Below are 15845 nucleotides of genomic sequence, written 5' to 3' on the forward strand. Positions count from 1 at the left end.
GGAACCACTAAACAATCAAATTTTATACAGTGGACTCAAAGCTAGCTCCCCCTAAACAGCTTCACCAGAAAAATTCTTCTGCATTGATGCATCAGTATTAACAATCTTCTAATGTAATATATAATAGTATGTCAGTTAAAGGGGACATTTTACTGCAGAATGAGACGTCTGCTTTTTATACTTTAGTACATTTTGCTGATATATTTTCTGCCCTTTTGTTTTTAAAGTAGTATTTTGAATGTCAGACTTTTTAATAATGGAGCATTTTTAACTCATTGTAATTGCTACTTTTACTTAGCATCTGAGTATTTATTCTGCAACCTCTGAGTACTTATTCAGTTTTTAATTTAGTTGTTCATGTAACTGCTTTGTTTTACTGTGCACATATGGTGGCTTTGTAAAATAATCGCAGCTCTTCACTTGTTTCACTCTTTGTGTTATGAATTACATTTGAAAAGGATTAAATTAACTTTTCTCTACTTTAAGTACCTTGAAGATGTCTCTAGTACTTTGTGAATCAGGCTGTGTCACAGTGTAAATCTGGGAAAGTGAATAAAAACAATTAACTACTTGTTCCCAGGAGCACGGCAGCCTCCATCACTGAAATGGAAAAAAGTCGAGAACCACCAAGACAAAGACAGTGACTGGGCAAGAAAGGCCTTGGTCTGGGAGGTGCCCAAGAACCCAACCGCCTCTCTAATACCTTTGAAAAAAAAAAAAACCTGTAAAAATGTGTTTTCGCTTGTCATAATGGGTTGCATCAAAAATAAAAATTGTGTTTAAGCTAGAACACAATAGTGTGTAAAAAAAACCAAACAAAATTAAGTGAAGATTTAAAAACCTTCTGATGTCACCACACTGTTTTTGAGCTTTGAATACAATGTAACCCAGAGCAGCCAACCAATTAAACTGTCAATTTTACTTAAGTAATTCCTGGGAAACTGGCAGCAACATCTTATCAGGCATGTTGCCCAAAAGGACTTTTGTTGCCTTAGATGACTCAAAATGTTCGGACGTTTTTACTTGCATCTTTCAAAGTGTTTAGCAATCAAAAGATGTTCAATTAAACAGCAAACCTTAGGTATTAAATAAAATACATTTTTTTAAATATTTATCTCCTCATCCCACGTCATAGTATTTGCCTATTAAAATGCTGATTATTTTCTTAATGAATTTATTATTTTAGTCTACACATTAGAAAACTTTCAATTCACATTTTTGAGTGGCCTTTTATTGTGGCCAGCCTAAGGCTCACCTGTGCAATACCCACGCTGTCTGATCAGCATCTTGATATGCCACACATGTGAGGTGGATGGATTATCTCGGCAAAGATTGACAGATTTGTGAACAATACTTGAGAAAAATAGGCCTTTTGTGTACATAGAGAAAGTCTTAGATCTTTGAATTCAGCTCATGATGAATGGGGGCAAAAACAAAAGTGTTGCATTTACAATTTTGTTCATTGTAGATAAAGATAAATAAACTACCTTGTACCTTATAGTAATACTTTCATTAATTGATAATTTCCTTAGGTTAGCCATGATATACAAATGAGAAATATGAATACTACACATGGAAACATTTATCAAACATTTATTTAAAAAAAAAAAAAAAGCCAATGTAAAAGATAATATCTGTATTTGTCTAATTGGGTACACTTGCTCTGACGATTTTGATATCATCGACCGGCCGATCTTGACCGCTTGTCTCTACCATCCCAATCCGGTTCAGCACTCCCATCCCCTGGTATACTCTTCCAAAAATACTGTGCTTTCCATCTAACCACTGAGTGGGTCCAAGAGTGAGGAAGAACTGGCTTCCGTTTGTGTCCGGTCCTGCATTAGCCATCGCCAGAATACCGGCACCTGATAGACACAAAGGTGAAATCAGAATTACAATTTTGAGACTTTTCACTGTTAAAAGCATCTTATAAATATTAAATGAAAGGAATCTGTAACACTACATTTTAAATCAGATTTCAAATCAAGAAATCCTTGAGCCAAAACCACAACATATTCTCTGTAGCTGTAACATTATTTGGTATACACTCACTTATAAAGTTCAGTTCAGTGTGCTTTATTGGCATGGATGTTTCATAAATAATGTTGCTAAAGCACTTTAAAAATCAAAAGTTTACATTTGAATAAGACATAAGATTAAATTTGAATATCCATTCAGTTGCCAGTTTATTAGGTACACCTAGCTAAAAGTATTGCCACTTAATACAGCATGCCTGCAATAAATCCTTCATTTTTGTAAAAAATAATGTTAAGGGCTCAGCACTGACACGCATACCAATTAGGTTAATTGTAAAGGGTGCAGGAGCCTTTATTTACCAACCTACAGTTGTCTCCTCCACATCTGCCACTTTGTATAAAAATGTTTCACCATGATTACCTGTGAATTTCAGTTCTGGGTTCAGCTCATCCTCAAACTGTTTACCAAATATGGAGGCACCACCGCGACCTGTTAGGACGACAAAGATTAGAAAACTACACAATTGCTCTCAAATGAAGTAACTGAACAAGACAATATGCAATTATAAACATGTCAGGCTTTATATGAATGGACTGGTGTTTTCCATTTAAATGTTATTACCATGTGACCTTCAGACTTTGCTTTGATGTTAAATATCACTCTGTCCATGTTTCACACTTGGCTGTTTTGCTAAAGAGATCCAATTTAGGATTATCAATGCATGTTCAGGGTGAAAGGTTTAGATTAAAAATCTGCCAAACAAATGTATTGAGATTTCACCGGGTCGCTCTGTGGGCCCGCTTGATCAGCCAAAACAAGAACGACAGATGTGTCATCGGCCCACTTTGATTATGTACAAGCCCACTTCCTCAAGATCCTCAATACCAGCAAGAAAGAATGGCATCGACCTCGACAGCTTAACGGAGTAAAGTGATGTGAACAGTAAAGTTACTAAAAACAAGACATCGGTGCTGCAGTAACACCTTCACAACCTAAAAACCTCCAGAGTGTGGCAGCACTCAGCCAAAAAGGTTGAACTGCAGCATCGGCAAAACTTAGCTTTCCTAGAAACACCGGAGCATCTGAAGAGGAGGGGCGTCATGTTGTTGCTCTGTGGATGATGAAGACTCGTCTCAGTAAGCTAGTTAGCGAGCTACCTTCACGTTGCGAGCTGTAACGTTTTCTATACGGTTTCCTTTAGTCAATTTGATTGAATGATTGATAATGACGCTGAGAGTAGCACATTATGACACAACGGCCGCGTTCACATTCCAGATGTGCCCTGACTTTATCATAAATGACGCATCGCTCATGACGACGTTCCCAGCTGGAGAACGTGTTGCGAGTGCGCAAGATTAGATAACACCGGACAATTTCATACTTTCTAAAGAATAGAAAACAGTTCTCCTGTCTATGCGTGAGGCGGCGGATAATTCGCCCCAAACTCCCTTAAAGTTTTAAATTAGAGAGGTCCGCAAGACAAGGTTGTCCATTGTCTCTCTTGTATAGTATTGCAATAGAACCGCTAAGTCTTCTTATTTTGAAGAACCATAGTGTTAAAGGAATATGCACCCCTTTAGGCAGAGAAGCAAAATTCTTTTCATCTGCTGATGATATCAATGTCACTGTTAAAACTGAACTAGACATTGAGAAGGTAGTAAAACACTTGCAAACCTATGAGAAGGTCTCTGGTGCTAAGGTTAACATCAACAAATCTAGTATCTTATATTTTGGTAGCAACAGTCAAACGAACAATGCGTGGGGGTTTCAGGAAACTGGAGACATGGTAAAAATTATGGGAGTCTATTTTGGTACTGTTGCTTCAGTTGCAAGAGATCGCAGCTGGAGTGAGCTGTTGCTTAAAGTCAGAAACAGACTTGCTCTTTGGAAGATGAGATGCCTTTCGTTGAAAGGGAAGGTGGTCGTCAATAATTTAGTTCTGTTATTCTTCACACTCTGAATGTTCACGGAATGCCAAAAGAGATAGTACATAAATTACAGTCTGCCATTTCATCTTTTTTGTGGAGAGGAGGAGGTAATTTGATCGCACACTCCACCTTAATCGGAAAGGTAAAAGAGGGGGGTTTAGCGTATAGAGACATTGCCACGATTAAAGACACGGCTAGAATAAAAGTTATAAAGAAATTCTTATAGTGACAGGCATATTTGGATGGATTATTTGTATCACAAAATAAATCAAAGTGGTTCTTGTGGTATTTTCAACCTGTGTCAACTGTCATCACAGAAAATCATAGAAACGTTCCCCTTGTTCTATAAAGAAATCTTTCCAGCATGGAGCAGAGCCAGAGTATTACTTTCGTCACATGTAGAACACAAAGGACAAGTATTGAGACAGCCGCTCTTCAGAAACCCCTGTGTTGCGTTTCAATCTTTGTTTTTTCCCCCCAATGGCTGACTTACACACATTGAGAGACGTTCTAAATACAACAGGGAGCGTAGACAGTGAGTTCGTACTCCAGACCTTGGTAAGGAAGAGTATCAGTTTAAAAAAAACAAACAAAAAAAAACACTGGTCAACATATGTTCAAAAATTTAATCGGATTTGCCTTCTGAATGGAAATCAATTCTCAGAAAAACTTCAAAAGTTGTGCAGGATGTCTCTCCTGATTTTTCCTTATGTAACACTAATTCTCAGAAATCATTGGTCGATATAACAACAAAGATGTGGTATAAATTGTTAATTGAGAGAAGTATTGCACGACCAACTTCAGAAAAGATTTGGGAAAAAATCTTTTTGGGAAGAGATAATCATTCAATCTGGCAGAATATTGATTTAAAATATGGGAGTCATGCTGTGTTTAACACTGATTTCAAAATCAGACATAGGAGGATATTCACTGGAGTCATTTTGCATCAGATAAATAAACAAAAATATGCCAGGACATGTACCATCTGTAGGCTCGATGATGAAACTTTAGAACATTTTTTTAGATTGTCCGTGCCTTGCTCTTTTTTGGAAACAAGTCACGATGCTGTTGTGTCAGGGTTGCAACTGGGAATGCGGAACAGGGGAGGATAAAAGATAGGTGTTATTGTTTGGTTTACAATCAAATACAATCTCCAAGAAGAAATGGATAATTAATATAATATTAGCTTTCGCTATACATACAGTCTTTTTTGGAATCATGTACATGTCTGAATAATTTGTGTGCTTTTTTAATAAGATTAAAAAAAAAACTCCCTTAAATAACAGAGTTTTGTGAGTTGTTGAGTTAGGGGAAATATATCACCGTTGTGAAACGCTGTCTACTACAAAATGGTTATTATTGACCCCCCTGTAAATTCGGCAAATGTAATGCATGACGTTATTCCTTTCTTTGTATAGTGTCAGCTTGTGTTGCGGTACTGGCGTGTAAACTGCTCCGTCACTAAACAGCAGATCATCTGTTTAGATCAGGACTTTATTTTAGCGGAACTTCTTTTGCTGCAGCAGAAACGTTCATTAAAAGATGTATTTTTAATAGCAGCATTTATTTTATCGTTAGCACATGCCTAAAACAACCTGAAGTTTAATTTAAAAGCTGATAGCTAAATAAGGCGCATTGTGTAATGAGTCTTATTTAGATTCATAATCCCAATAGTCAATTATTCATTTGAATAATTGATAGATTAGTTGCAGCCCTATTGCTTTGTGCACTGGTGCGCAGTCATGTTGGAACAGGAAAGGGCCATCCCCAAACTGTTTCCACAAAGTTGGGAGCATGAAATTTTCCACAATGTCTTGGTAGGAAACACCTCGCCCGCAAAGTCTCATGAACCCATGTACGGACAGTCTGTGGTGCAACGTGGCGTTGGTGGATGGAGCGAGATGTGATGTCCCAGATGTGCTCAATTGGATTCAGGTCTGGGGAACGGGCGGGCCAGTCCATAGCATCAATGCCTTCCTCTTGCAGTAACTGCTGACACACTCCAGCCACATGAGGTCTAGCATTGTCTTGCATTAGGAGGAACCCAGGGCCAACCGCACCAGCATATGGTCTCACAAGGGGCCTGAGGATCTCATCTCGGTACCTAATGGCAGTCAGGCTACCTCTGGCAAGCACATGGAGGGCTGTGCAGCCCCTAAAGAAATGCCACCCCACACCATTACTGACCCACCGCTAAACCGGTCATGCTGGAGGATGTTGCAGGCAGCAGAATGTTCTCCACGGCGTCTCCAGACTCTATCACGTCTGTCACATGTGCTCAGTGTGAACCTGCTTTCATCTGTGAAGAGCACAGGGCGCCAGTGGCGAATTTGCCAATCTTGGTGTTCTCTGGCAAATGCCAAATGTCCTGCACGGTGTTGGGCTGTAAGCACAACCACCACCTGTGGACATTGGGCCCTCTTACCACCCTCATGGAGTCGGTTTCTGACCGTTTGAGCAGACACATGTACATTTGTGGCCTGCTGGAGGTCATTTTGCAGGGCTCTGGCAGTGCTCCTCCTGCTCCTCCTGCTCCTCCTTGCACAAAGGCGGAGGTAGCAGTCCTGCTGCTCGGTTGTTGCCCTCCTACGGCCTCCTCCACGTCTCCTGATGTACTGGCCTGTCTCTTGGTAGCGCCTCCACGCTCTGGACGCTACGCTGACAGACACGGCCAACCTTCTTGCCATAGCTCGCATTGATGTGCCATCCTGTATGAACTGCACTACCTGAGCCACTTGTGTGGGTTGTAGACGCCATCTCATGCTACAACTAGAGTGAAAGCACCGCCAGCATTCAAAAGTGACCAAAACATCAGCCAGGAAGCATAGGAACTGAGAAGTGGTCTGTGGTCACCACCTGCAGAACCACTCCTTTATTGTGGGTGTCTTACGAATTGCCTATAATTTCCACCTGTTGTCTATTCCATTTGCACAACAGCATGTGAAATTGATTGTCAATCAGTGTTGCTTCCTTTCTCCTTTTGATTTCACAGGAGTGTGATTGACTTGGAGTTACATTGTGTTGTTTAAGTATTCTGTTTATTTTTTTGAGCAGTGTATATATGAATATTAAGCCTGCCAAATTTCACATTTTAACATTAGTTCAATATCACAAATCAGCCTTGGATTTACAATCTGAACAGTACAGGTGTATACTGCATATTTAACTGATTCTAGCGATCAACAAGAATTGATTAATTGGAAGCGTTCTAATTGAATACTATTTGAACTATAATTTGTGCCAAATTGCAGTATACTTTCACCCACCCAAACCATGTCTGTAAATCTAGCGCATGTGATGAACCCACCTGTTCCTGTAGGGTCTCCTCCTTGCACCATGAAGTCTTTGATTATTCGGTGAAACTTTGTGTTGTTGTAGTAGCCTCTTCTGGCCAGCTCTGCGAAGTTCTTGCAGGTCTTTGGTGCATGTTTCCAGTACAGCTCCAACACAACCGTCCCCATCCTGCAATGCACTTTCAGTATTAATAACGTTATCCAGCGTCTTTGAACAGCAAACTCTGTTTTACAAGTTCTCACTTCAGAATCAGCTTTTATTGCCAGGTATGTGTACGCATATCATGTGTGCCCTGGTGAATTAATTTGTGACTGCGTGTTGCAGAATAAAAAGACAACAACGCCAGCATGAGGGCAAAGAACTAAAGCACCATAATGTGTAGATTTAGTTAAATCTATACTCAGCAGCAGTAAGACTATTTTGGTATCGGCATTGTTTACCAAGCAAGCTTAGCTAACATCACCAAGCAGCTAACGATAGCGTAGTTAGCCGACTTCACGTTACTTAGCGTTAGCTGAGTTAGCATTCAGTGGTTTTAATAAAAACTTACGTCGTCTCCAGGGCGACTGTTGGCGGCTGCCATGTGTCTGGAGGTATACCTGACATTACCACTCCAAACAGTGCCCTTCAGTAGTCTTTAAACAAATCTGTTGAATTAAAAGCAAGTGATGTATCAGCCTAGCACATTCATTCATTCAGTTCAGTTCATAGGGACGTCTTCTTCTGTGGTTGCCGCTCATTTCCTCTGCGTGAGGAGCGAGTCAGCAGCAGTTGGCTGCCCTCTACTGGACACACGGACCTGTCAGTTGCTTCTTTTATACAGGTGCTGGTCATATAATTAGAATATCATCAAAAAGTTGATTTATTTCAGTAATTCCATTCAAAAAGTGAAACTTGTATAATGTATACATTCATTCCACACAGACTGATATATTTCAAGTGTTCATTCCTTTTAATTTTTATGATTATAACTGACAACTAATGAAAATCCCAAAATCAGTATCTCAGAAAATTAGAATATTGTGAAAAGGTTCAATATTGAAGACACCTGGTGCCACAGTCTAATCAGCTACTAAAACAATGTGCTAGCTTTTTAAAAAGATAAGATTTAAGAAGGGATTTAAAATATGTCATTGATTTTGCAGTCTCAAGTTCAAGAGCTGAGGCGTACTGGTCACCACCGAGACTTAGCAAGAGGGTTTTAAGGACCGAAACTAAGTACATAAATAATTATAGAATTTATCATCCATCAAAAGTCAGAGGGCAGGTTAAAGACTCTGAGTATTACTTGGCCAACATATGTACCATTGTAGCAGGTAAGATTTAATTAAGATCTGCACAAGGTGCCACCATCTTGAATTAGGCAAAAGCAGTAGAAGTTCAACCACAAATCGCACTTTTGATGGATGAAGATGACAAATTTATTTATTTTGCTTCAGCAAGTTACACTCTGGATGAATGAAAGTACATAAATAAATAACTACACAAATAAATATGCATTTAATATCTAATTTTATTTGTGATTAATCTAAAGTGACAATCAGGCTTCACATTGCATAATTATTGTATGCATTTTATCCGGCTATTGAATCATTTAATTATATAATTATTTATGTATTTATATAGGTAGTTTTGTTACTTGGCCAGTAACACAGCCAGCAGAGCCCTACCCAAGGATCTGAGACTCTGGCTCATAGGTGAACACCAATTTAGGAGATAAAAATTGGTGTGCTTTACAGAATACACCTGATTTATGAGATGCTCCTCAGTTGATGAAAACAGGATTGAACAACTTTTGTATCTTGTTTTTCAAAAGAAAGGCTACTGTCAAATTTTACACCCAGGTTTCTGGCTGCAGGTTGTGTGGACAGGGTGCCAAGATGTTTTTGTAAAACTGTAATACAAGGACCAAAAAGAGTGATTTAAGATTTGTTTTTATTTCGCTGGAGAAAGTTCATTCTTGCCAGACAAGATGAAACTGTTTTCTTCACCGGTTTATTAGGGGACATAAATTTATGTCATCTGCATATCAATGATACTATATTTTATGTTAATGTATGATTTGTCCAATTAGTAGCATTTATACAGAGAACAAAGAAGGCCACGGGGGAAGCCTTGGGGAACACCACATGCCACAGAGATGGCCAGAGAAAAGAAAGTATCAGCGACCACTATCAGAAAGTTCTGTTAAAGGGAGAAATAAGATATGTACCAGAGCTGTGTCCCTGATGACACATAAAAAATATAATTGTACTTTGAGGTCAGACTCAGTTTTGATGCACACACTCCTCAGTCTCTTGTCATAATATTGAATGTATTTATTACAAAGAAAAGACACCTGGAACCAACCCCCCACAGTTACATGAGATTTGCTTAAAGTAACAATCTTTCAACTTCAATTCTACCCAAGAAACAAGGTCACAAGTTGAGCTGCATGTGTCTCTTCTAGGGCTGCAGCTAACAATGATTTTAGTATTAGAAGCTTCTATAGATTATTTCAACGATTCATCGATGTGTCGTTTAAAAGGTACTTTAGCTTGGCGGCAAGAAACTGAGACACAACATCTTATAACTTCTCTGATTAGACAGGATAGAACATCTTTACTTCCTGACAAAGTAAAAGAAAGGACAGGGACTGTTAACCATGACACTGCACATACACACACACACACACATTGCACCAAAAAGAAATATTTTCTAACACATGATGTTAACCTATTTTTCAAGGTTGGTTTGGTAAGACAGACATAACATCATAAACACCTAAAACGGAATGCATTGCAATGCAAAGTATAACTTTGTAAAAGCAGTTTCAAGTTTCAGTGTTCGTTGAGGATGTTAAAGAGAAATGTTGAATCAGCTCTATAGGCCATGTTCTGGACTAGATGGCTTGGACTGCAAAATATGTACAATATTGTGTCTCCATGGTAAAATGTACAATACACAATGTACCTTACAGTTAAATTTATTTGGTTTATGAGTGTCTGAATCTCTCTCTCTATCCTATCTGTTACAAGAGGGACATTGTTGCTTTTATTTTGACATAAAAATATGGTTGGCATCAACAGTAAAAACCTTTGCCCCCTGCAGTTGGGTTTGTAGCTGGGTTTTTTTTTGTTGTCTTCAGAGTAAAATGTCATGACCAACAAGAACATGATCTGTCAAAGCATGTTAATACAATAAACTCAACTACAGAAAATAGATTTTCATCGTCCTCTACAGTATATTATATGTGAAGTCTTACATATTGTGTTTTTGATCACATTTTCCAGGAAACAAATAATGTAACATGAGTTGACAGGGTTAATTTGTTCACCAAATTGCCTGTCAGTGAGGAATCAGGTCGTCGTCTTAAGTCCCAAGACAGGCAGCTTTTGTCTTTGTCAACACATGTCTGTTGGGGATCATAAGATACTATTAGCTGTACAGTATAATGCTGCAGGAAAAGAATATACATTTAATCATGTCCAAGTGGTCGGCAAAGGTGACAGGGGTCATCTTAGATGGCAGCATGCCACAGGACAGTTTCATTTGTCCAGCATTATCCAGTGTCTAGGAAATGACATAACTGATTATTTTAAAATTAGAATTGGGTAATACTTGTTTGCTGATGATGGTGCAATGTGGATAAGAGGCAAGAATATTAAGTATGCACATGGGAAAACAATAAGAGATTTAAGGACAGAGAGAACAGCTTCAACAATCTTGACAGAAAACGTCAAGTTTGTTGCAACAAAAGGAAAACAGTCATAATTTGTTCATGAAGAAGAATGAAGACCTTCAATAATGAAGATATGTATGATTATATTTTGATAAGAGATATAAATCAAGAGTTCATTGAAATCTTGTAGAAGGAAAATGTGAGAAAGTAATTAATGGGAGCTCCTAAGGTGAAGACAGACATACTGCAGGTTATGATTTATAGACCTATTATCAGTAGGACGTCTAGCAAAGCAGCCAAAGCCACTCTAGTAAAACAGGATTTCCTAAAAGCCCGGAGGTAAAAGCATCAAGGGTATGATGTATGACTTTGTTGTTTTTGCAAAGAAGGGAAAAGAAAACGAGTATTGTAAAAGACAAGAATCATAAATATAAAATAGAAATGTATAATTAAAATATGTAAAATGTATATGAAGAGCTGTGCAGTAAGAGATGTGAGGATGTGAGGATGTGCTAAACATGATTAAAGAATGTGCAAATGTCCACAGTATAAAGAAAAAAGAATATGTGCAATGTGAAAAAATAAAAACCCAGAGATTTACAAAAATCTTTATTAATGTAATGTGTTAAATTGAATGTGAGCTCCTGGACTGAAGAAAGACATGCTGCAGGTTGTGATAGTGCTATAATCAGTAAGATGTCTAGCAAACAGCCAGTAAAAGCATTAAGGGTGTGATGTACAAATTTGTTGTTACTACAAAAAAAGTGGAGAAAACCTGACTAGTAATAAGAATCACAATCAGAAACAGGTTTATCGGATCTTCATTTAATTTGATAAAACTTTTTGGGACATCAGCCTCTCATTGAGTCCAGGTCATTTAGGTTAGCCAGATTGTTGAGATCATGCTTCTTTGTCCTAAATGCTTGTATTGTGAAGCACTTTGTAACTTAAAAAAAAGCAAATAAATATACTTGCTTACTCATTTATTATTTGTCACACATTTTACCTTCAGGCCCTCCCACTTCCAGACATGCTTCGGTTGTGTAGGCCTACACTGATGCTTCATATACGCTAACACACTGCTGATTTGTAAACCTTTCTTACTAGAGCAGTTTTGTGAGCCAAACATCCTAAGCTTTTCTACTAAGCTCTATGAATCATATCCTGCATTATGTCTGCCTTCACCCAGGAGCTCACATTAATTACTTTCTCACACTTTCCTATGAACTGCTCTACATGAACTTTTGTTTTTGATCTCTCAAAGTCAACACATTCAAATATCTTGTTTTGTCTGAACAACAGTCCAAAACCCAGATATTTAATTTAATATCATAGAAGAGTAAGAAAAGCATTACATCTGCATTATATCTTGGTTCAGCTGGACCAATTAATGTTTTTGTTTTTTTTTGTGGAAACAATAAGCAGTTTGGTCTCTTGTTTAAAAAAAATTAAGGTGACGTGTGTGAAGTGAGCAGTGTAGTGAACTAGAGGGAACAAAGTGTCAGGATCTTAAAAATAAAAAAATTAATGACATCTATTCAAAGCTCAGATTTCCATTAAATCCTGGCTACATTCAGTGATTACAATGTTTACGTTGAAAACTATGGGGGCGGCAACACGCATGCGTCAAGCGCACAGGAAAGGTATAAGGGGAAGAAGAAGAAACTCTTCTTGTCGGATTCCTCCCTTGCAAACGGGTAGCTTTGCTTCAGCACTTAAGTTTCTCCACTTGTCGGCAGCAAGGTAGCGACACCTGTTTGCACAGTCTTCGCCATTGTTAGCAGAGACATTTCATTTATTTGTTTTTATTTGGGCGTAGCGTTTGTCTGTCAACATGCTCGCGTTCTCGTTTCACGTATAGCGTTGAACTGAATGCAGTTGGCTTGCTAGTTAGATAACTTGATGCTCCAATCGGAAACGTTGCGTTTGGGCTCTGGATAAAAGTTTGACAAGCTGAACGTTTTATGTATGTTTTTATACACTGACAAAACCTGTTTCTGGACAGAAATTATATTTTGTTTGATTTTATAATATGTGCAGTTAGCTTATTTGCCCCCACCCATGCAGCTACAACAGCTTCCACTCTTCTAGAAAAGAATATAAACCAAGATGTTGGTTTGTCTATGGGAACTTTTGCCCCTTCATCCAGAAGAGCATTTGTGAGGTCAGACACTGATGTCGGACGAGAGGCCTGGCTCGCGATCTGTAGTTCATCCCAAAGGTGTAGGGTTGAGCAGTCAGGCAGGTGACGCTCTCCTGGTATTCAACAAATCCAGACTCGTCCCGCAGACTGCCAGATAGAGAAGCGTGATTAATCACACCACATAACACGTTTTCACTGCTCCACAGTCCAGTGACCGCGTGCTTTACACCACTCCACTCCGTGATGTAAGGCTTGCACGCAGGTGCTCGGCCATGGAAACCCACGAAGCTTCCGGCGCACAGTTTTTGTGCTGATATTAACGCCAGAGGAGGTTAGGTATTCAATATTGTTGTTACACATTCATGGCAATAAAGCTAACTTGAATTGAATTGTTAGGAACTCTGCAGTTATTGAGTCAGCAGAGAATTAGTGACTTTTACGCACCATGCGCCTCTGTTCCGCGACATAACGTTAGCTCTGTAACTTTACGTGGTCTGACACTCTGTGGCTGAGTTGCTGTGGTTCCTATACAATTCCGCTTTGCAATAATACTACTTATAGTTGATCATGGCGTATCTAGGAGGGAAGAAATTTCACAAACGGACTTGTTGCACCTGTGGCATCCTGTTACCATACCATGCTCAAATTCATTGAGCTCTTTAGAACGACCCATTCTTTCACAAATGTTTGCAAAGGCAGACTGAATGGCTGGGTTTCATATACATGAGGCAATGGGACTGAATGAAATGCTTACTAGTTTAATAATTAAGGTGTATCCCACACTTTTGTTCATATAGTATAGTTTGACATCAGATCTACTAAGGGACAATGTGTTGTAAGGCAAGCTCAGTATGAAAAGGTCTGGATCTTTGTTAATTTTCAGTGGGAAAATCTTACCAACTTCCTGTGCTATATTAGTCCAAAAGTCTGAGATCCAGGGACACTCGCAGAAATTGTAAATTTTTCTTACATTTAATACATACAGGAGAGATCTGGTTATTAGTTTTATTAAGTATAAAGTGCATTATATGGAGTATTTTTATATTGAGGCATTTATTTAATACTATAAATATTATTCTAATGAAATGTCAAATTTTTGTTAAAGTTGCTGGTAGAACATATAGAACAGGCTAAAGTGCAAAACCTTGTTTTCAGATGGTCATCTGCTATATTGCATATTATCTGCTATGGGCATAAATATTTTAATTCTTGTCCTTACATGCACAAAACACCTGGAAAAAAAAAAATTGTCCATCAGAGCCAAAGTTACCATATTCGAATGTCTTTGTCTGACCAGCAGTCCAAAACCCACAGATATTTCATTTAAAATAATAGAAGAGTAAGAAGAAATGGTTACTTAGTTAAGTTGGTCCTTCGACCAATCAATCTAATTGTTTCATCTTTGCTATACAGCGAAACAATACGGTAGGCTACCGTAGACATGTCATCTTAAGTGAAAAGAAGTAGATGTGAAAACAAGGAGGTCTCAGTGTAACTGTAAAAATGAAGGTAAAGTGTATTCCTGTAGAAATTCCAGCGGTCCCCACTGAGTGACTGAACAGTTATTGGTTGGATCAATTTATCTCTGACCTGTTGGATTTTATGGAGCGAATCAGATCTGCCGCTGAGTTAATATGAGGTGTCTGTATCTGGTGTTTAATAATTTTGAAAGCTGGAACAGCAGTTTCCTTAATGTTGTTGTGTTGGTGAGTTAGCATGCTTGTTTATTTGGCAAGCAAAAGGGGAGGGATTATTGGGATTATTGTGTCACGTGTTAAATGCAGAGGGACTTTGCTGTGGCTGAGTTTCTGTTGCAATAAAGGTAACATCATAACTCTATGGTAAAACTTAAATTTCTCTACATTTTACTGCAGCAACATAGGTTTCCAGCTCCTAGCTTAACCTTGCTTTGACAGATGCAGCACTTTCTGCATCCTTACTGACATGTGATTAATCAGATGAGAAGGTCTAATCCAATTATGATGGTAGCATGCCTGTTAGCACGCCTAAGCTTGCAGCTAGGTCAGGATATTTTTGTGAGTAAGCCCCAAGGAGGAAAGAGACTAAAAGAGGTGCGCCAGTTGTAACAGAAAAATAGATTTTTTTTATAGAGTTTGAGTTTTTATTTGCATTATTCTGCTGTCTTAAACTAAAGTTCCTACAGGCTGTAGCGCACATTTGTCCAGTGGATTGCCAGATAATAACAAGTTCATGTTCTGTCTCATCTCAAGGTTTTACACCATGTCCATTCTCAAGATCCATGCCCGAGAGATCTTTGATTCTCGTGGAAACCCCACTGTAGAGGTCGACCTTTACACTGACAACGGTAGGCAACAGTGTTTTGAATTTGTACATTTTGTAAACATGTTGCCAGTGTGCCTAATCTACAAAATAAATTTTATTGTCTCTAGTGGTTCTCATGTTTCTGCTCTTCATATACTTGTACATTTCACAGGTTTGTTTAGGGCAGCTGTACCAAGTGGTGCATCTACTGGAATCTATGAAGCCTTGGAGCTCAGAGACAATGACAAGTCTCGCTACCTTGGGAAAGGTTTGTACACAATTTCTGTTCCTTTTTAACATGAAACAATTAGTTAATTGTCAGGTGGTGTGGTTTTTGATATGTACCACCAAATATAAACAAGCTTTGTGGCCTTCGCAGTTTGAAGCAGAATTCAATTTTAATGCAAAATACTATATTTTATACTTTTGTTATTCTCACTCTTTCTTTCATCTTTACTCTTTTCTTTTTGCCAGATTTAAAAGGGTTAGTGAGTTTTTTATTGCCTGTGCCTCTTAATTAAAAACTAATTTTTGTTCATTTAACAGAACATTCAATTAC

General features: G+C 38.4%; 2 protein-coding genes across 2 annotated transcripts; one reads left to right on the top strand and one right to left on the bottom strand.

The window, feature by feature from the left end:
- Nucleotides 1-1577: 1577 nt before the first annotated feature.
- ppil1 (peptidylprolyl isomerase (cyclophilin)-like 1) lies at nt 1578-7964 on the bottom strand. The gene is made up of 4 exons (XM_038697102.1): nt 7750-7964; nt 7213-7367; nt 2398-2466; nt 1578-1865 (listed from the first exon to the last, which is right to left on the bottom strand). Exons 1-4 carry the CDS (start codon nt 7803-7805, stop codon nt 1645-1647), a joined length of 501 nt encoding a protein of 166 aa, XP_038553030.1. The 5' UTR covers nt 7806-7964; the 3' UTR covers nt 1578-1644.
- A 4484-nt stretch (nt 7965-12448) lies between these two features.
- On the top strand, nt 12449-15602 carry LOC119885484 (alpha-enolase-like). The gene is made up of 3 exons (XM_038695531.1): nt 12449-12603; nt 15235-15329; nt 15459-15602. The coding sequence occupies exons 1-3, from the start codon at nt 12464-12466 to the stop codon at nt 15581-15583; spliced, it is 360 nt and encodes a 119-aa protein (XP_038551459.1). The 5' UTR covers nt 12449-12463; the 3' UTR covers nt 15584-15602.
- Nucleotides 15603-15845: the final 243 nt, after the last annotated feature.

Source organism: Micropterus salmoides, unplaced genomic scaffold, assembly GCF_014851395.1.
Source record: "Micropterus salmoides isolate LMB-PRFRI ecotype aquatic unplaced genomic scaffold, ASM1485139v1 Ms_hic_scaffold_4, whole genome shotgun sequence".
In the NCBI taxonomy this organism is placed as follows: Eukaryota; Metazoa; Chordata; class Actinopteri; order Centrarchiformes; family Centrarchidae; genus Micropterus; species Micropterus salmoides.

Excerpts from the sequence above, each read along its gene's own strand:
- ppil1 (XM_038697102.1), bottom strand. The coding sequence starts at position 7,805 with ATGTCAGGTATACCTCCAGACACATGGCAGCCGCCAACAGTCGCCCTG. Across the intron at positions 2,467-7,212 it reads AGGAGACCCTACAGGAACAG|GTCGCGGTGGTGCCTCCATA; the intron begins GTGGGTTCATCA and ends TCGTCCTAACAG. Across the intron at positions 1,866-2,397 it reads CCCAGAACTGAAATTCACAG|GTGCCGGTATTCTGGCGATG; the intron begins GTAATCATGGTG and ends TGTGTCTATCAG.
- LOC119885484 (XM_038695531.1), top strand. The coding sequence starts at position 12,464 with ATGGGGGCGGCAACACGCATGCGTCAAGCGCACAGGAAAGGTATAAGG. Across the intron at positions 12,604-15,234 it reads CTCCACTTGTCGGCAGCAAG|GTTTTACACCATGTCCATTC; the intron begins GTAGCGACACCT and ends TCTCATCTCAAG. Across the intron at positions 15,330-15,458 it reads CGACCTTTACACTGACAACG|GTTTGTTTAGGGCAGCTGTA; the intron begins GTAGGCAACAGT and ends TACATTTCACAG.